Here is a 20876-nt window from a genome sequence, read left to right as displayed (position 1 = left end):
AAACAGGAGGTCTGCTTTCCAAGATTTGTCATCACCAGAACCCACTGCAGCTGCCTAAATGTCTCTTTCCAAGTAGTGCGAGCTGCAAACACTTCATCAGCAACTTGCGTCATCCCATCCTAAGCGCTCCAGCATTTCCAGAGGGTGGAATTAACCCTCTGGCTCGTAGATTCACACAGCAAAAGGTAACATTTGGGCAATTCAGTGGCATTTCTGGCTGCTCCGTGCCAATACACCTCTGTGTCATAGGCAGCTTCCACCCCATGTTCTGGCTGGTCCTTGGTCTCCCCACTGAGGCAGTGAGCAGTGATGGCAATGCTCAGTCTTGGCAATGGCAGTGGCTGTGTGATGACTCCAGTCTGTCACGTAAGGAATTTTATGTACCCCTCATGCAAACCATCACAACAGATGTCAAATGGTCTGTGCAAACTGGGGCTGGATTTCACATCTGGAAATGGAGACAAAGCGGCATCATTGCAGCTGGGCTCGAGACGAAGGTGAGACGTAAGTCCAAGCCTGCTGATCCCACTTGGTATTATGGGAATGAAGCAACCCTGGGTAGAGGAGCTGGTGGGAGCCTCAGCCTTAACAAGACTCCACGCGCTGTGGGACGTCGCTACTGAGCTTTGAGGCTGTGCCTCAAAGAGCTCACATTTCTTGGAACACAAATGGGAAAAGGGGAAGGAGGAGAGACCTCAGCTTTGCCCCAGGGAGTGGAGTATCTCTTAGGAGTTTCCCACTAAAGCTGAACTAGGAGACATGCCTAAGACACTAAGTGCAAGACAGCCACCAGCTATTTGCTGAGTCTTTCTGACCACCTAGCAGAGGTCTGGAGGACAGAGAAGGGACACAGAGGATCTCCAATCCTCTGCTAGAAATCCACAAGTGATCACTTGGAGAAGCAGGGCTGGAAGACAGCTAGTGGTGAGACCAGCAAAAGGAGCTCTGGAGCAGGGGGTAAGGTGGAGGCCATGCATTTCATAGATAGGAGCTGTTGCTGATGCACATTTGGAGTAATCCTGATTACGGGATGGGCTCAAGGCTCCAGTTCTTTGGAGGCCAGATGCTATGAAACACCACTGCAGCCCACACAATCTCCCAGCCCAGCTTGCTAAACTGACTGGAAACATCCACGTTACTGGGAAACCACGCAGACAAAAGCAGACGTTGAAGGACAAAGGAAAAGGGAACATCTGTCTGCCTCTGCAAGCCCGGGGCACAAGGCACCTCATCCCCAGGCAGCTGGAGGGGCTGCAGTGACCTGGAGGAGCCCAGGGAGAGGACATGGTGCTCACTCAGGCATGAAGGGACTGTTTCAGCCAGGAAGAGCTCAGGGCAACCTCCTTCAAAACCTGCCATGGCAGCTCAGCACTGCCTGGGCACCAAAAACACTCATGTCCCTGAGATCACCCCACACAACCACAGACATGGATCAAAATGGAAGAACACGTGCAATTCAGACCCAAAGTCAATCCACTGCCTGCTTTGGACCACAAGTGACAGCGAGTTCAACACACAGAGATGCATTCAACTCAAGCCAAAGCCCAGGAAAAGGAGGAAAGCCAAGCCTGACCTTGGCATGGCCCCGCACACACATGTGTTTGCACGCACTTCATCCAGCAGCTTCCACAACCAAGCTCTTCTGTGTCACCTTCTCCAGCAGATTTGAAGGTACAACCACCTCCTTGCACCTTTTTGCCTCCCTCATGCCCAGCGCCCTTCTCTAGCAACACGCTCTGACCACACTCCCTCCCATTCTCACCCGCAATAACCTCCATTCCTCAAAGATGCATTATTTTTCCAAGACCTTCCGCCTTTTTGCCTGTGGCAGCAGCTACTGAGAGAAAGAGAGAATCCCATCCCCTTCCTGCATAGCATGAATAGACTAGGCAAAACTCCAGAGACAGTATAGGGCTGGTGGGATGGACAAGGATGATGGGTTGACAATGGTCTACGGCCTTCCACCTTGTCCTGTGTTTATGGTGCTTCGAGGGAGATGGCTGGACCTGAAACATATGCACAGCAACCAGCAAAACAGGAACCCCACTGTGAGACTGTAAGGTCTATCATCAAACAAATTCAGATTTGCCAGAGAGCCACCTTACTGGTGATCAACATCTACGAGGGATAAGCCTGTTGGTGGGCGGGCCTGTCTGCCTAGCCAACCCAACTCCTGAGCCTACCTGGGCCCCAGCTCATCTTCACAGCGCCAGGTGAACTCCCCAAAGCTCTCGTAGTGCTGATTGTAGTGGTAAAGGACTCGGTGCAGGCTGGGGGAACCCAGGTCCAGCAGAGTGTTGTAGGCTGTTTGCTGCTCCTTGCCACTGGTGTAGCCATTGAAGAGGTTGTAGATCTTGTCTGCTATTTCTGTGCAGAAGGACAGGGGGTATTCAGTGGGGTGCAAGGAAAGGCATGAACAAAGCCCACCAGGCTAAAGCTCAGCTCTAGGGCAATGAAGACCAGAGCCAAGATTTGTCCCCTGAGTTACGATTTACGTCATATCAAGACAAGGTCCCAATGGAGGAGCAACAGAGTAGATGGCATTCCCTGGACTCAGTGCAGGTTAGGTTCCCATAGTTTGGTCCAATTAGGAAAAGAAACCGGTGGTGTCATCAGGGACTGTTGGTGAAGTACCATTTATTTAGAGGAAGCGGTTTCTTGAGCACAGCCACCACCTACACTACCAGTTGCTTTCTGGGCAGGACAGACAGGTCTTCTTGGCTATTTTGGTATGTCCTGAATGCCTGCCCCCCCCCCCCCCCCCCCATCCTCCCACGCTTCCACCAGCACAGACTGCCTCTGTGTTTGTTTGCGGAGAGGATGCGTGCCTCCTGCTACCCTCCACGCCAACCCTCAACACCACGTGACAGCACCTGGGCCACCATGGGCGAAGGAGATGTTACAGCCAGGACACAAGACGTGTGCGGGGACACGCTGGAAGGGGGAACTCCCTGTTGCTGGTCCCAAGCATCACAGTCCAGCAGCTCCCTCCATCTCACCTTGAGCTTTCACATCATCTACCACAGGGCAGGGGGTCTTGACCGTCACATCACTGGACCTGGAGCGTCTTCCTGTGTTGTCGACTCCCCAGAGCGTGAACCTGGCCAAGAAGGAAAAAGGTGAAGCTCTGGACTCCCAAGATTTTATGCAAACCCAGGCAGAATCAGGCAAGAGCACCATGGTCAGGGCGACGGTGCTGCCGCCAGCATGGCACGGGGGAAGCGACTCACATGTAGGTGGTGTCGGGCTCCAGGCAGCGAACAATGAGGGAGATAGTAGAGGAGAGCTTGTCAGGCACTTGGGCCGGCATGGCGCAGGGTGACTTGGCACCAGAGATGATGTCATCCACGAAGCTCAGCACCGTCTCTAGGGAGAGAGGGGAGGACATACCGCAGGTGATGACACAGATGTCCCCAGGGCTGTGGAGAGCCGCTGAGGTCTGTGCCCGCTACCATGCTGCCTGGTGCCGAGGGGGACCAAGGCTCATGCATGAGGCTGGTGCAGAGATGGACCCGTTGCTTTTCCAGCAAGGCTCATCACCATGGCGTGGAGCTGTCACTTCTGCAGCAAGGTGGGCAGGAGAGGGGCTGCTTTCTCTTCCACAGGATACTAGATATGTTGCAGCATTCCCTTGCAAAGAGGGAGACAGAGGCTGTCCTCCAACATGTCCATCCCACCCTCCCCAGAGAGAACCAGTGAAGTCCCCGCTCACCTGTCTCCACCTTGGAGTGGTCCATTCTGTCGGTGACTTTCTCTTGACGGAGGAGGTAGTCGACGATCTGCACCCCAATGGGGGGCTCCGAGTGCCTCCACTCCAGCACCACCAGTGTGCTGCTGGGCTCGTGAACGGTGGAAAGCCGCAGGCTGGGGGGCAATGCTGACCGGTCAGCATCTCAGGAGGGCAAGGTCTGTCAGCCATCCCCACCACCCACCCATGCTCACCCTCACCCATGTCTATCAGCGCTTTGCTGATCCTCTGTGCCTTAAAAAGGCAGCAAAACCACCAGGCTGAGACACACAGTGTAGGAAAGATGCTGAGGACAACCTCTCCAGCCAGTCCCCATGGCTAGTGCAAAAGGCAGCATGAGCGTGTTTGCTAGTGCCACTTGCTCTGCTGTGCAGACCACACACAAATGCACCAGAAATTAGTTGGTTTCTGTAAGGTAGTATGTAGGGACTATTTTTGCATAACTCTCTCCCAACAAAAGGGCTTCAAAGCCATTAACCCACGGAAGAGAGCAACCCCAGGAGAGAAGTGACTCCCCCTTTCCTACCCCTCCTGGCTCTGGGCATGCTGGTCCAAAGGGCTCCTTCTCTGGGGTTGCTCTATCAGGATGGATCCAAAAACAGCTCCCCAGTCCTCAGCTGAATTTAGAAAAGACACTGCATCTCTGCACACTCTGCCTGATTTCCAGGTCCCCCATCTGCTTGCAAACCTGTCCCATAAAGCCACCCCAGCCCCACCACCTCCTGCCACCACACCGTTGGCCATCACCACCTCCTCTCAGACCCAAGAAACCAGGCTGGGCATGCATGGAGGCCTACATGGGGTGCGGGAGAGGCGCGCAGGTGGGCAGCCCATCAGCCCCGAAGGCACTTGAGTCACAGCGGCACCAGTCCTCGATGACATCTCCACTGCCCGAGCACCACAGTGAGCTCATGGTGGCCTCCTGCAAGAGCTGGGAGAGAGGAGAATGGGGTGAGCGCCGGGCAGGTGAGCTCCCATCCCACCACCACCCAAGTCAGTGCTTATCCATCCCCCGGTGGGTTCAGCACAGACCATCCACCCTGGAGAGCAGGACTGGCCAATAGGCAAGGGCTGCCATGTTTTGATGTGATGCTACCAGGGCAAGCTGCCTGCAAAGACCACCCCAATGCTGTCCTGCCACCCCCCCACGCCCACCCCACCACCCCAGCCAGTGGCTCCTCACCCGCTGGGTCTGGTTGTTGGTGACCAGCTCGTAGATGGGGGCCGCTTTGGTGACCTCCAGCAGGATGGGCTCAACGGGCACGTCGGGACTGGAGGTGACGTGGCAGAGCGGGCAGGAGGAGGGGCAGCGCCCACGGCTCTGGCACTCCATCCGCACGCCAGCCGCCATGCGCTTGGTGCCCGACTCAGAGAGGCTGGCGATGTACTCAGGGAAGGTGAGCACCTTGGGGTCCCGCTCGCGCTCCTCTGACTCGTCTGAGGGGGAGTTGCCTGGGGAAGGGGGAAAAGAGTGGCACCAGGGTGGGCTCCGAGCCATCAATAAGGGGATGCGAGGGGGCTAGAGCCCTGCCTTCCAGCCAGGAGAGAGGCAGTGCTGCCCAGAGACCCTTCTGTATCCTTAAGAGCTCCCCATTTGCTCTGTAGGGATGAAACGCTCACTGGTCTTCAGAGGAGAAATCAGGACTGAAAAGTCCACCCTGGCCTCTACCATTGCAGGTCCTTTTGTCTCCCCGTGCCTCAGTTTCCCCAGCCCCAGCCCTTCGCCTGGCACTGGGACAGACCACCCTTGCAGCAGGTCCCCACGAGAGGGAGCCTCCTTCATGTGGCTGGAGACTCATGAAGGACCTGCCTGGGCAGCTTCACCCCACGCTGACGCCCCACCAGAGCCCCCTGCCAAACCACTGTGCTGCAAAAGCCCTCCTGGCCCAACAGCTGATTTCTTTGCTCAACTCCCTCGGTTCCCAAGGACTCCCATCAAAGCTGATGTGACAGAGCATGTTGGAGACCAGAGAGAATGAGTGCCAGACCAGGGTGCACAGCAACGATGCTGACTCGGTGCCCCCTGCCCCGCAAAAGGTCTGCAGCCAGCAGCACTGAAGAGCTCAGAATGAGCAGGAAAGACTTGCCAGTGCCTCACGATGCCCAGAAAGCTCCTGAGATGGCTACAAAGCCACCAAGCCCCTCTCCAGCCCCTCTACCTCTCCTGCACTCAGTCCCCACGCAGGGGGAAGGGAGATGGGGAGCTGGCTCAAGCCTGGCTCCTCCTGTCTCTTTGCACTGTCATGGGGCAGGATGGAGGTGGACAAAGTTGCAGCTGAGCAAGGAAACAGGGTCTCTCCCCAAGGGCTTAGCTTACAAAGCATCATCACGAAGTAAAAAAAAATGGTGAGATAGAGGCAGGTACGTTCATCGGGACCACAGACCCCCAGCCAGACTGTGATGAGACTGAAGACTTGTTTACCCTCCGCCCCGTACACACGGGGGAATATCTGCAGGTCCTACCCTGCCAATACTCAGGCAACCCTGCAACCCAACAGGCTCAGAAAAAAGATTTGCAGCACAAAAACATCACCACGGTCTACGCTTTTCCCAGCTCCGCGCAAAGGTGCCTGACGCTGGGTGCCGCCATGGCTCTGCCACACGGGGCAGCGAGCCAGACCGTGCACTTGGTGGGCTTTTCTCCAGCGCTCCCATAGCAGGAAATATTTTGACACAAGGGGACAAGTCCTAGCACAACAGTCAAGAAGGTAGGATCTGTCCATCACTGCTGTGCCCTGGCTAGCATCACCCTGCCGCTGAGAGCCTTGTCATGCAGGGGAACACTCAAAATCCCTGCCGAAGGATGTCCCTGGCTCTGCACTGAAGAAAGCGGGGCACAGAGGGACCATTGATGATGGTCAGTGGGGTCAGAGGAAGCCAGAGGATGCCCAGGCAAAGCCTTGCCCTTCAGGCAGGCTCAGGGCATTGCTGGCGGTAGTTTGGTATGGGCTGGTTGCTGCAGGGAGCTGCCGGAGAGCACATCCATGGCTCGGTAGGAAGATCTTCCTATTGCAAGGGTTTGCTGAGAAATGGGCCACCGCTAGCCTATCCTTGGGACTCCTGCAAGGAAAACAAGGCTGTTAAACAAAACCTGGGGTACAAGAGCATTGCTTCGCTCCCCTAGCAAGCTAGAAACAGATCGCTTTGGGCTAGCTGTGAATTGCAGCTTAGCAGGCGCCGAGGGAAAGCAGAGGAGCCAGGGAATGATTTGTCTCTTGCAATTCCTCAATCAATATCCAGCTCCTGACGTTTGCAAACAAAAAGCAAAGGAGGGAAAGTGGCAGGTGCCAGAGCGAAACCAAAATGTGATATTGTGGGTGGAAAGAGACTGCCAGACCTGAAAAGCCTCCAAACAGGAAAATCAAAGAGGAGGAAATTGCAGGAGAAAAAAAACTACTTGCAATCAAAAGATGCTACATCTGGAGACAGCCCACAGCAAAACAGCAACGGGTCTATACTCTTGCAGGTGGGCTTGGGAAGAAGTCCAGGCTCCAGGAGGTCTGAGCCCACAGGATCCAGACTCAGGCTCAGAAAGAAGCCTTTCCCACACAAGAGCCCTGGAGAGAAAACAAATGTCTCCGCGGCCAGGACACAGCAAGAGCAGCACCGTAGGCTGGTGCCAATACTGAGAATTATGAAGCTTCATGATGGAAACGATGTGGTGGTCACAGCGCCTGTGAGCTCCACGCTCATGCTGCCAGCTGCTGGGCAGGGGGCAGGAAACCAAGGTCACCTGAAAAGCAGCGGCTCCGCTCGACATCCCCTATGTCTGGGCTTGGGAGCTGGCTCTTGCTTGCTGCCCAAGCCTGGGTGGTGCAACCCAACGTCCCCAGCACAGACAGCAAAACGCCTGCAGGCAGCTTTGCAAAGGCCAGCACAAGAGATGCTGCAGTCCTGGTGACAGCAGCAGCAGGCAGGCAGGCATTAGGCTCCTTCTGCTTTTGGAAAGCTGGTGTCCAAACCAGCCATCGCCCACCTGCAAAACCCCTTCCACAGGAGAGCCGTTGCATCTCGCTGCAGCAAAGGCTCCAGAGGGGATGCAGCAGTGCCACATGCCCTCTGCACCATGGTGAACCTCCCAGTTCATAACTGGGCTCCAGACATTAAAAGCACAGCACTGGCAGCCTGGGAGAAGAAAGCACATTAGAGGGAGAAAAGTCTGGCCGCAGGATGCAAGTGGAAGAGAGCAGATATGGCAGAGACAAAAGGAAGGAAGGAACAGGATTAAAGACAAATAACAGCTAAGTCCGGAATCAGGCAAGACGGTTTGGTGGGATTAGTGCATTTGTCTTTCATCTCCCTGGGGATGTGGGTATTTATCTTCCTTTCTGGCCCAGACTAACGCCCGCTGCAGTCCACGGGAGTCCTCCAGCCAGCTTCAAAGGGTGCAAGAGCAGGGTGTAAATAAAAGGCTGAGATGGGATGCTGCCCTGACACAGGCTGAGCACTTTCCCTGCTATGCCAAAAGCAAACTCAGCTTCCCACTTCCGTGGGCTGGCTTTGGGAACCCTTCCTGGAGACGAGCGGGGCTCCTACCTTTGCTGATGTCCTCGTACTCCAGCCAGAGCTGCCGCTGGACCTGCCTGTTGGGATACCAGATGGAGCAGGACTCCTCAAAGCCGTACACTGCCTCTTGGATGTAGTGGTTGCCAAACTGGTCCAGCAGCGCCATGAAATCTCCACGGGATGTGGCCCCATCCAGAGAATGGAGCGCGTTGCTGAAGGCTGGGGAGGAGACAAGAGAAGATTCTCAAATCCCAGGGGATCCTGAGCCCTTGCCACCCCTCCAACATGCTTGCAATGGGCAATCAACCTCTGAGCCCATCACCTGCCAGAAGGCAGCTGTGTGTCCTCTCGCCACCCCTTTTTCCCTTCTTCCCCCTGGCCCCATATGCTTACACTGGGAGATGGTCAGCTGGTTGAGCCGGACGTGATACATGATGGACTGCACCTTCCAGTGCTGCAAGAGAGGGTACCCAGACACCTCACTGAAGTTCACCATCCCTGCCAGAGAAAGGACACGGGGGCTCAGTGCCACTGCCCAGGGATGCCTTGCCATGGGGATGGCTGCAGTCCCTCGTGCCTGGGGCAACGCAGCCAGCAGGGTGGGAAGAAGCTGGGGGAAAGGACTGTGCGTACACCATGTCCCCCCAAGGAAGCGGCGAAGCATTCAGAGCTGAGGGTCAGCTGCTCCTTGGCAATTAAAATCATGGCTTTGAAGGATAACACGTGGGTTCATTTCATCCTGACGTCCAGGGCTCTGCATCGGAAGATAACGAGCCTCCTCCTGCATCCCCTCCTTCCTTCCTGGTGCCTGCTCCCAAGACATGCCCAGGTGTGCTAATTATTTCACTAATGAGAGCTGCACTTTTTAATGAGCGGTTTGCAGGCCTGGGAACAGTCACCGTCATGCAATGCGTGCCTGAGTGCAGCCAACTGAGAGACTCTGGGGTTCCTTTCAGCCAGGACTAAGCCGAGCGGGACATATGCGTACGGAGGAAACCACATGCCTGCTGATGCTCCCGCTCCCTCGGGACGTTATGGCAATGCTAGAGCTGAGCAGGACCTGGGGTTTCTCCCTCTTCAGGCAAAGACATCCCATTCTCCAGCCATTTAACCACGCATTATGGGAGCCAGAAATTCATGGAGACCAGGGCTGGGTGGCCACTTTGTCCTGCCCAAGGCATGAGCCTTGCCTGCCCAAGGCATGTCCTGCCCAAAGCATGTAGCAGCTCAGCTTCCTTAAGCAGAGGGACAAAGGCCACCAAGCCTGGACAAAGCCCCAGAAAGTCAATTGAAGGGTGCTCACGGCTCTGATTTTGGTGACCAGAGCAACCCGTGGTGTGCCACAGCAGAATGCCAGGGCATGGCCACCTCCTCCCTCACAGCTCCGCTGCCGTACAGCCAACACAGCACACCTCTGCTCAGCAGTGAAGCGGCAAACTCTGCTGCTAAACAGCTACACAGCAGGAGTTCAGGAAGATAACAATGGGCATCCCCCACTCCATAATAAAAAATGGAGAAGATCCTTCGCCTTCCAGTGCCTCTCTCTTCGGTGTTGGCTGCTACCAACAGCTTCAAAGGCTTGCTCTTCCCTGCAAAGTGTTTATGCAAAAACAGCCCTTCCTTACTCAGCAGCTCTGCCTCTCATGTATTCACAGCAATATCCAGATCTGCTTACTGACAAGCAGAGAAGATTTTACTTCTTTTCCCTTTTTTTTTTTTGCCTTAATCAGCCACAAAGAGCCAGCAGAGCAGTGGGAAATGAATAGGATAATTTACTGGCTTCTGCCCCCCCAGCATAATTGCCAGCGGAGTCCCAGTCACACCGACCCTGCCATGATGCTGAGGCCACGGTGGCAGTGCCTTCCCTACATCCATGTAGCCGTGTCAAGGGCAGCAGAGCCCCATCAGGGGGGCAGGTGTCCTCCAGCACCTCCAGGCAGGGCTGAGCATCCCCATGGATGCAGGGGTGACCTGCCAACACAGGTCTCTTGGGGTAGCTCAGCCCTGCTGGGACCCACCAGCACCCTCCTCCCTGCCTGCATTTGCCTGCACACACACCTACATTGCCATGAACCCTGTTGGAGTAATCAGCACCCGTTGGACCCTGGGTGCAGCGCACATATGCTCCCGAAAACCCTCCTGGGAGGTCTGCCAAATGAAGCGAATGCATAAGGTCTCGTATGAGACTACCCTGCAGACACCTTACGAAACACCTTACTAGCCACATCCCTCATTTAGTAGCTGCCCAGTATCCTCAGCCATTTCAGCCAACAGCAACAAGCACCAAGGAAACAAAGGCTGGAAACTTGGGGTGCTAGCAACTTGCTGGAAGAAAGGTAAATCCTTGAAAGTTGTCTAGGAATCCCTGACAGCCCTGTCGCTCATGGCCCACAATGCTCTGGGAGGACAAACCGAAACATTTTGGTTTGGTTGCAGCAGGTTTGAATGCTTCGTTATGCCAGCAAAGGGTTTCTGATTTGGAAATCAAATGAGAGGTGTTTGGAAAACTTTTTTACCTTGGTAAAAAAAAATCCTTTTTGCAAATACCCCAAATATCCAATGGACACTTGAGCTTTTACGCCACACAATTAATTTACAGCCTCTCCCTCTCCTTCATTTTTAATGCCTTCCTTTTACCGCTGCTGCTGCAGGTGAGTGTGGTATGCTAAAGCCAGACTAGATATATCCCATGGTAGATATATCCCCTGGGAGGCTTAGGTGCTGAAGCTCGGCACGCCAGCAGCTGCCCTGCTGGGAAAGGCGTGGGTCCAGCCTGACTCACTCACCGGTGAGGAACTCGGGGTCAGGCATGGGGTCGGAGAGCTCCTCTTGGCACTGGTTCTCCAGGGGCACTGTGGCCACCACCAGCCCATCCGGCAGCTGCTGCTCCAGGCCTCGGGCAAAGTTGTTCTGCCTGGAAGTTAATTGCAGAGAGGAGGGCAGGGCTGGAGGACAGGGGAACTGCTTGTGATCATCCCCACCAGCCAGTGACCCATCCCAAAAAGCCACTCAGCATCAAGCCTTTCCTTTGGGCACAGGTTACAAAGAGGCCTACTCTCGATTGAAAGCTTCAGATGCACCCTCCCCACCAGCTGCTCCATCTCCTGCAAAGCTTGGCAAGACGTGGATGGCAGTCTGCTAAGGTCCAGCCCCAGGCTGCTTCCCATGCCTTCTTCCTGGAGAGGATGGTGAGGTTTGACCCTGCTGGGGTCACCTCCCCACGTCCCTGACTCACCTGAACGTCCCTGACTCACCTGAACGTCCCTTTGAGCACCTGCCCTGGGGCCACCTCCTTGGAGTGGTTGTTGTAGCCATAGAAAATCTCCCCAAAGAGCGTCTGGTTCATGGGCAGCTCACGGGGCTCACCGCAGTCCCCCACCTCAGGGCACGACTCCGAGATGAGCTGGCATGACCGCCCGTCCGTGCCCAGCTTGTAGTCCTCAATGCACCTGGGAAACCAGCACGGGGTCCACCATCAGCTGCAGCCCCCATCGATGGGGACTGGGGCCACCAGGTCACCCCAGCAGGGATGCTGGGAACAGAGGAGACCTTCCCTCCCAACCCTACAAGCTCAGTGTGGCAGCAGCAAGGTACAGGAGCACCTTGGGGGTGTCCCCATGGCCGGGGCAGTGACGGGTCACTCACCCACAGAACATGAGGATGTTGTAGAGCAGGGGGTCCTCAGGCAGGGGGACCATCTGCTGCAGGCACAGCTGCTCGCAGCCCCCGTTGAAGCCATCCGAGCAGTCCACCCCAACGTGACGGTCATAGCAGCCTGTGCCGTCCTTCATGGGGCTCAGTCCCGTTGGGCACTGGCAGGGGTGGGGGAAGCAAGAGGTGAAGCCCGTGAAGAAGAAACCTAGCCCCAGAACTGAGGTGGAGGGGAGGGCTCCAACGCTGCTCTCCACTGGAAATCGCAGCCTGAGTGATGCTTGGGGGCTATGGGATGGACGGCAGCAACAGTGCCCACAGCTGCAGATATTCCTCCTGTACCAAAGCCTCTTTGCAGCCCTGGGCAGTGTGGCCCCTGGGTGGGAGTCCCCCAAGCCACCCCCCACCAAGGTAATGTGCTAGCATCAACCCTGCTCACCAGCATCCAGCTCTGGTGACCGCCAAAGCAATGCTGCCCTTTCCAAACCCACCGTCTGCCCCATGTTCACAGCCTCCCCACCCTGATGTCCAGCTCTGGTGGCATCACAGCAGGACGCCTCAGCCCCACAAACCCCTCCATTTCGGGGCACACGCTTTCCCTGCACAGCAAAGCAGCTGCAGTGGTAACAGGGGGCACACATGAGTGAAGTGGGGCCTCCCAGAGAGCTAGCAAGAAGATGGGCTCTCGCTCCCTCGTGTGTGCATGCAGCAAGGGCAGGGATGGGGGAGATGCCAAACCCAAAACGTCTCTTCCCGCTGCAAAACCAACCCCAAAATATCCATCCTGAGGTGATGGGAAAGGAGGAAGGATGCAGCCCTTCCCCTTCCACCCTCCTGCTCCTTGCTCACACCAAAGGAGATTTGCAGGTTCCCAGGGGGCCACGCACCACGCAGCCTGTCGAGTCCAGCTTGCGGTCCGAGATGCAGCGGAAGTTCTTGCTGCAGCCCCCGTTGTCCCGGGAGCAGTCGCGGACAGGGCCAAAGGAGTCAAGGAGGACCTCCAGGCTGTCGAAGGAGGAGGAAGTCATCAGCTCTTCCCTGCGAGGAGGAGGAGGAGGTGTGTCACTGCTCCGATGAGATGTTGCGAATGTGTGCATGGCTGCTGAGTGGGTTTTTCCAGAGCTCAGGTTTCCCTTGGGCTGACAGTGAACTGAACGGTAGCCAAGCTTTTAGAGGGATGCAGGAGCTACTGAGATGATGAGAGCTACCTCTGAAGGCTCAGCTTTGCAGGTACTAAAGCGGGGCAGGTTAATGGATGTATTAATCTCCACCTGCAAAACGTGGGGTGGGGATCCCAGCTCTCATCAACCCCCACAAGTTTTGGGTTGGTCCTCTCACTCCAGGGCTGCACCACCAGATTTGCTGAAACGCCTCCTAAATGCCATAGCCCCGCCATCGCACCTACCTGACCTCCACCGCATCCTCCATCACTGTCATATCGGTCTTGCATTTGGCCGAGGGGTTGATGGCCAGCTCGGCTGGTGGGATGACGAAGCTTTTGCTTAGTGGCAGCCACATGCCTTCCCCCAGGGTGTAGGTGAACCTGCAGGGAGAGCAGCAAAGGGAAACGCTGAGCCCAGAGGGCTACCTCTGCCCAAAACGAAGCCCTTGAACCTGCCCCCTGCCCTGCAGGGATGCAAGGCCAAGCAAAGGCAGATGGGCAGGGTAAAGTGGGGTGGGTCCTCCGAATGCACCCAAATGACCCCAAAAGGTACACATAATTTAGGTAATCAAAAAAAAGACGAGACAGACATTTCTCTTTTTGGTAGAAATCCTCCTTCAGCGCCTAAACTTCGCTCTCTTCATGGAGGGAGAGGAGGAACTGGCTGCTGGGCATCCAGCAGCCCACATGGACCTTCCCAGCCATGCTCACATGTCCCCAGGAGGTGGCACAGCACAGCTGTGCTCAGCCCTGCCAGCTCGGGGACCAGCCTTCCTGGATGCCCTGAGTCAGATTTTTGAGTCCCCCTGGGCTGACCAGGTTGCCTTTACTGCTTACCGAAAAATCTTGTCAGATGGCTGCTCGCCTAGCACTAAGTCAAAGCCACGCTGGAAGATGGTGTATGGCCAAGGCCTGGAAGAGAAACACAGGAGCATCATGCCAGCATCATGCTCCCACTACCCCTCACAGCCCAAAATGCTTCCCCCGCTTAGCCCCCAGCTCATGTGCAGAGGAGTCCTGGGATGAGTCAGCTCAAACCAAGCCAGGACAAGGTGATAAACTAGCCCCACATCCAAGATCTTAATTCTGGGGTTCCTACATCAGCTCCTTACCCCAGCCCCAACCCACCAATGGGTTGGTGGCGTATTGCATCCTTAATTTTGGGTACAGCATTCTCCTGACTGCCACTGCCCACCCAGCATCCGTGAGCCTCATGCTTCTGCATGCTCAGGTACACCTGCCTGGTTCCCATTTTAGGGATTTGAATCACAGCCATCGAACTGCAAAAAAAACCCCAAAAAGCAGCTGGACCCTCTGTGAGGCATTTGCAAGGGAGCACGTCAGGTCCAGGGCCGCAGCTTCACCACCTGCCTTATTCCCCTTGGGCTTCATTGTTTCAGGAGGGGAACTGAGGAAGCCTCAGTCCCCACAGGACTTTGCAAAGGGGTCTGGAAGATGAGCTGGAAGTTTGGAGCCAAGCAGGAGGCTGGAGAGCTGATGGCCCCGTCTCCTCCATCTCTGCTGCCCTAGATAGCACAGGGTGACGTGCAGCCGCGACTTGGTGGCCATTGCCCTTCGGTGGGACACCTGTGGCCATGACACCTCGGGACATGCATCCCCTGCAGCACGGTCCTGCTGGCAGAGCATCAATTGCAGAGCGATGCTGACAAGGCAGAGCAAGGGGAGGCACAGAGACGTGACCGCGGTGGGCTTTGAATCAGGCAATGCGAACCCTAAAGCTCCAAATCCCCTTTGCAAGAGCTCAGAGCTGGGGGAAGAAAGAGATTTTCCATCCCATCGCATTGCTGCTGTTAAAATTCAGGGTGAGAGCATCGGGTGCCGCCAACAAGCCTGGGGATTTTCTCCAGAGGCAATTACAGCTCTCCTGCACAAGCACTTTAATTTCTAATCTGAAGTTATTTCAGCAAGGACAAAAAAAAAATAAATCCTGATTGCAGGATTACAGTGCGCTGTCTCATTTCCTCGCTGGGATACAATGCCACTTTCCCGTCCAGTAGACTGGGAGCAAGGGATTACATTCAGCCCACAGATCAGATTGCCCTGAATGAGGTCAGCTTCGGCCGGAAAGCAATGTGCTCCTTGCGTCTCGCCGACGCCTTGAATGCTTCACGCCTCCGCCTTCCAGCGCTCCTGCAGATGGGTTTTATTCTTGCTTCTCAGGAGCATGCCAGGCAGGGAACAAAAGCAGAGGCAAGGTATTGTTCCCCATCAACTCAGGTGGAAAAGCGGTTGTGAAGAGCCGCTCTTGGCTTGCAGTGGAGCTCAGCCCTGGGGCAGGTGCTGCGCAGGCGTGGTGGCTGCCGGACCTCTGCCAGATGGCACATCTGGCAGCCCATGGATGCTGACACGTCTGGGACACACAGCCAGTGGGCTTGGACCTGTCTGCAAGATGGAAATCAACATCCAGGCCAGGTCGCATCCACCCAGGGTGCAATTTCCCACTGTGGCTAAAATTCGTGCAATGATGACTTTGAGCTGGGGAAGAGGTTTCCATGCTCCAGGAAGGGACCATGTGGCATCTCCCCAACCTGCCTTACTTTGCCTCTATTTGGGGTCAAAAAAGGCCTGTTAAAAGGGAGGTTCAGCCTTTAGCTATGTGTAGGGGACAACCAATGCTGCCAGGCACCATTGAGTCTGCAAGGACGCGGTACCTTCTGCAAGGAAGCCCTGGGACAGTCTCCATACAAGACCTCCAGCTCAACAAGAGGCACTTATCCATCCTCATCTCTGAGGAAGACCTCCAGGAGCTCAGCACCAACATTTCCACCCAAGCACTGTAACTTGCTGACTCGTGCCTTCTGCTGCAGAGGACAGGGCAAGATCTCCTCCCCCAGGCACACCTCACCTCCTCCATCACTGCCTTGTGCCCCCTGTGCCTCTGCTGCTGTTTCACCCCCTCCTTCCTCTCCCATGCACGCAAGTGTGTGCTTCCACAGCTGTCTCCCTCCTTGCTTTCTGTGATCACTGGAGGTGCCTCGCTGCTCTGGTTTTTGTTGCATGGTGTTCAGAGCTCACAAAGGAAAGCTGGACTTATCAGAAGCAGCTCTGCGCCTGATCAGGTTGGATTAAATGGGCCAGAAATGACTGCTCTCGCTCCCTGCAAGCCTTGGCACTCAGGTAGGCATCTGAAACAACAAAACAAGGGATCACCAGGGCAGCTGAGAACCAGCAAACTCCCCACATGTAGTCAGCAAGTTCCCGTGGCCGAAGCCCTGCCAGTGCATCCCCAGGATGATCTTCAGGCCTCTCTGCTTTTTCCAGCTGGATCATCAGCTATGCTTTGCTCCAGATCTGGGCTTGAGTGGAAGCTCCCAAAATACCAGCTAAGCCTGCCAGATCTGGTGCTGCTGGTGATGCTCTGACCCACCTCAACAGGACCCCAGCCACGCTCGAATTGCAGCCCCAAGGGGACGAAGCCAGACCGACTTCCAACATTGAGAACCGCGCTCCTTCCAGTCCTTGCTCCCTGCAAAGCTCTTCTAGACAAGATGGGTGGGATGAGGAATCAACGGCTAGTGTCCGCAGGATGAAGCCATGATGAGCTGACCCGGAGCAGCTGCTTGAGGGGAGCTGGCAGGGAGGTCGGAGGGGTGCAGGAGAGGGACTTTGCAGTGGGCACTGAGAAGTTGCTGCATGTGAACATGGCTGAAATACCACTGGAGGAGAAGGTGGTCAGCTGTTACGCACCAAAATAGGTGATTTCATGTGCGGTTCCCTGACCCCCTGTGCTCCTGGGGGTTTCGCCCAGCGAATGGCATGAGGACGGCCATGCTGAACCCCATCATGGCATCTAAGCACCAGCTCCAAGTGTGTGCTGGGAGCGAGCGGCGCAGACAAAGCCACTCACCACATCCCTCCACTGGCGGCTCAGGAGTTCAAGCCCACGGTGAACAGACCAGAAGCATCCCCGCAGCACCTGCACCCCCCCTGCAGCCCCAGGACCCATTCCCCACGATGACCAAAGTAGGGATCCATGAAGACCCAACACCACCCTGATGGGGGCAAGTAGAGAGCAGATGTGACACAAGCACCGAGCTTCCGACTTCTCCCGCTGGCGATGCCCATCCCAGCTCCTCCCCAGCTTCACTTTGCTTTGCAACGGCTTCGCTCAGGCTTCAGCTGCCGATGCCTCTCCCCTTCCCACTTCCCCACCCCCTGCCATCCCTTCCAAGCAGCTCTTTATTTAAAATGCTAATGCCGGCACTTTCTCCCTGGGCTGCCCGTAAATCTGCGAGGAGAATGGGGCGGGAGGAGGAGGCGGATGGGTAGTTTGGTGAAAGGATCTGAAAGAAAGAGGAGCTTTTTATCTGGCCGTCCTTCAAGCTCGCAAAGCTGAGGCACACAGCAGGGGATGGAGAGAGGCAAAGGGGAAAAAAAAGATAGAAAAAGGGGTGGGGAAAAAAGAGAAAAAGGGAAAAAAAAAAAAAGACCTTAAGCAGGAAAAGTGCTGTCCTTGTCACTTCAGCATGTCCCCAGTTCCTCTGTGGAGTGGGGAGTGGATGGTGCATGGGGATGGGACAGGAGGAGAAGGTGCACAGCCAGAGAGGGGGATAACTGCATGTGGAAAAGAAGAGGCACCATGGGGAGGGGAGGTGGCTGAGCAGGGCATGGGCTGTTGCACTAATTCAGGTCCTGTGCTGGAAAAAATGGCTGCAAGGCTGCAGGGTGGAGAAAGGGGTAACTTGCCCAGCATGGGAGGGGGCTGGGGTGGCCCCTGCTTGCCAACTGCTACAAGAGGATGAGAGCGCCCAGCCAGATGCATTCGTCAAATTGCCTTAAACTGGCCTAAAAGCTCCCTGTGCCAGAATGAAGTCCATTACAAGTTGAAAGGGCATGTTGATAAAGACCCCTTAAATGCAGACCATCTTAAATCTCATCGGGGTGTCTGAAAAGGGCACCCAGGCAAGAACAGCACATGGGTATGGGAAAGCCATGGGCCGTCGCATGACGGATCTAAGGGCTGAGATGAAGAAGTACAAATGCAGGCAGGTAACAGTTTATTAACTAAAGGCAGAATGAGATGATTTGACTTTTGGTTCAGTCATACCATGAAGTAATCACAGGAATTTGGTTTGATGAGCAAAGACAAGGCAGGGTTGGTTGGATTGTTGAAAACTGAATCCTGCCCAGGAAATGTTAGAGTAAGAGCCGAAAAGCAGCTAATTAACAATGCATATCAAAGTAAGAAGACAGACTGTGAACACACAAACAGCACCAGCCAGATTTGTTTAAAACAGCCGAAGAGCAGCACAAAAAAAAGGAGCTGATCAAATGTATCTGCTACCCATGATCAAAAAGATCTTATTTTTTGAACAACTGATGAAGATCTAGGGACTGGATGCATTGGGTAAAGGATGTACCACGGCAGCATGGATCTCAGTATGGTACTCAAAATGCACACAACACACAAAGCCTCGCTGCCATCGCCAATAAAGTTCAAAGATGAGATCGCCTTCATGAGCAAAATTAGATGCTGCTGGGTGAACAGACACCGAGTCAACCCGTAATCACTGTAAATAAAAACAAACCAATGGCAAACCTATCTAAACCAAAGGGTTGAAATGAGTTTTCAGATAAAAACACCACCCTAGGAAAACAAAAGAGGTCATAGCCAGACCACGTCACTCCCAAGTCCACCAGGGGATTTGGCAGAGCCCCCAGGTCCTGCTTTGCTGACCTCCCCCTTTGCTAAGAGCCAGCGTGGCTTCTCCGGGGACTGACTTGCTGCCTGGCTTGTGCTACCCAGGGCTGCAGCACATCGCTGCAATATTGGAGGGGTTAGGAGCGCATCAGACAAACAATGGTCAGAAATTATTCAGACACAGTTGATCTCGCCTTGGGACAAGGAGAGAGAGCAGAGGATTTGCAGACATCTCTTTCAGGTGACCCTGTGGGCAACCTTGTTGCTAGAGCTGGGAGTGAGCTGATGAGCATGACAAAACACAGTGTGGCCTGGCAGTTCAACCTCCACCCCAAAAAATGTAGATACCAGGTTAAAGTTACAAGTTATTCAGTTAAATGGGCTCTGACAAGATGGTTCTGCTGGACCAAAGAGAGTTCATCACAGACATGACCCTGTGAAGGCCAAGGGTTCACAGGGGACACCTTGGACGGGTAGAAGAGACCTCCATCATCACAAGCCCTTGCAGGCAGAGCTGCACCAAGCAGCACCTGGACATCAGGAACAGAGCGCAGCACAGAAAAAAATCCTCACTAAACATCAAGCCCCAGCATCACAATGCTTAGTGTGGACACACTTTCAAGAGCCCCTATGGGGCAGTGGAAGCTGCAGGCAGGGATGGTTGAGTTAAGCATGGTTTCAGCTGCTACCATTTTCTGAAACAAAAACCTGACATGTTCAAGGAAGAAATACGAAATTACCCCAGTTTCAAGCAGCTTGGGAGAGAAGCCCTCAAAGGACAGCGCCAAAAAAGCCCCAACACTCCAGCATCAAGAGCCCAGAGAAATGCAGAAGGACTTTGACAGCCCCACCATGGTCTAGGGCTGTGTTGCACCTTGGAGAAAAAGAGATCTGCTAGGTTTCTCTGCCCCGAACAGAAGTGTATGCTGGAAACACTGCATGTGATTTATCATAGCCAACTTTGGTATATGAGAAGAGATGCATGACAACATGTATCCTGGCCCAGTACGAACACTGCTGCAGGAGGAAAGGCAGAATTTCAAGTGTGAGCATGGAGGAGGCTCCCATGGGGTCATCAGGATGGAGCTGGGTCTGAAAAGCAGCCCCAAAACCCTCGGAGGAATGGAGTGGGTCCTGAGCACCTTTCGGGTTGGCGTTGCTGAGACTAAAGCTGGGTCTGGAGCTGCGAGCAGGTCTGGAGGGCTGCAGGAATGGATTTGTCCTTCCCGTCCTTGGCTTCTCTCCTGCTTGTTACCATCCATATTTTTTCCCATTTCACCTGTAAGCAGCTTTTTCTCCCCTTTCCCTTTAGATGATGGAGGAGCTAGATCAGGAAGAAGCTAGAGAAGAGCAATGTGCATGGGAAGAAAAGCGTGAAGCTGCAGTCCCATGTCCAGGAGCAAGTGAAAAGCAGAGGAGATGGAAGCAAATGCTTCTCCACCTGTGCTTATCTATTTTTACTACCTGCCTCAATGGACAAAGTCATTTGCCCTCTTGCTCTTTGCAAGGTGGTGGGTCCAGCATGCTGCTGATAGCTCTGACCGAGGCACAGGCTGTCACCAAAGCCATGGGTGGTCGTGGGTGGCCATAGGCTCTTTCCAACCCACTGTGAGACACTCCTAAACACAACACATCCCAAAATGAGCAAGTCCCTGGCAGGGGGAATAACCCTCCCACGACCCAGTCCCCATTCGTTCAGTGCCTCTTATGAGATGGGTACAGAGGAGCTGGGGACATCTCTGTCAGACACTTGTCCCCTGGGGACAAACAGGGCAGGGAGCTGTATTTCTGCCTGTATTTTCCCACTCTAGCAGTGGTACCTCACGGTGGTTTGGGGACCCTGACCACACCACCCAGCACATCCCCAGCACGGGGTTACCTGTCTCATGAGCATCGTCGTGTCCCCAGCCTGGCTCAGGGCACCCACAACAAAGGCCACCCTTGTCTCCCGCAGCCAGTGCTCTGCACTGGGTTTAATTGCTAAATTGCTTTAAAATGAAAAAAACAGAGAGGGGGTTGGAGGCAGAGGAACAGTGTTCTCCCCAGGCCCCAGTTCAAAGGGACGCAGCCGGGGCCGGCTGGCACGGGCAGCCCCCTGTGGCTGCCATCCTCTGGTGAAGCGGCACGGCGGGGGTGCCGCCAAGCCC

The 20876-nt window shown here is 54.9% G+C and overlaps 1 protein-coding gene across 1 annotated transcript in view; it reads right to left on the bottom strand.

Moving 5' to 3' along the window:
- ASTN1 (astrotactin 1) overlaps nt 1–20876 on the bottom strand; it is a gene marked incomplete at both ends in the record, with an annotated part of 53507 nt that overhangs the window by 3127 nt on the left and 29504 nt on the right. Inside the window, 14 exons of the mRNA XM_082312231.1 lie at nt 2184–2367; nt 3000–3100; nt 3231–3366; nt 3713–3864; nt 4546–4679; nt 4932–5200; nt 8285–8473; nt 8648–8752; nt 11041–11168; nt 11509–11703; nt 11900–12066; nt 12793–12943; nt 13311–13448; nt 13905–13979. Of these exons, the coding sequence (XP_082168357.1) occupies nt 2184–2367; nt 3000–3100; nt 3231–3366; nt 3713–3864; nt 4546–4679; nt 4932–5200; nt 8285–8473; nt 8648–8752; nt 11041–11168; nt 11509–11703; nt 11900–12066; nt 12793–12943; nt 13311–13448; nt 13905–13979 (2124 nt within the window). The remainder of the gene's footprint in view (nt 1–2183; nt 2368–2999; nt 3101–3230; nt 3367–3712; nt 3865–4545; nt 4680–4931; nt 5201–8284; nt 8474–8647; nt 8753–11040; nt 11169–11508; nt 11704–11899; nt 12067–12792; nt 12944–13310; nt 13449–13904; nt 13980–20876) is intronic.

This window comes from Platalea leucorodia, assembly GCF_965183815.1.
Source record: "Platalea leucorodia genome assembly, chromosome: 5".
NCBI classification, from domain to species: domain Eukaryota; kingdom Metazoa; phylum Chordata; class Aves; order Pelecaniformes; family Threskiornithidae; genus Platalea; species Platalea leucorodia.
Note: the sequence above shows the minus strand (reverse complement) of the source record. Positions and strands in the feature narration are given on the sequence as shown.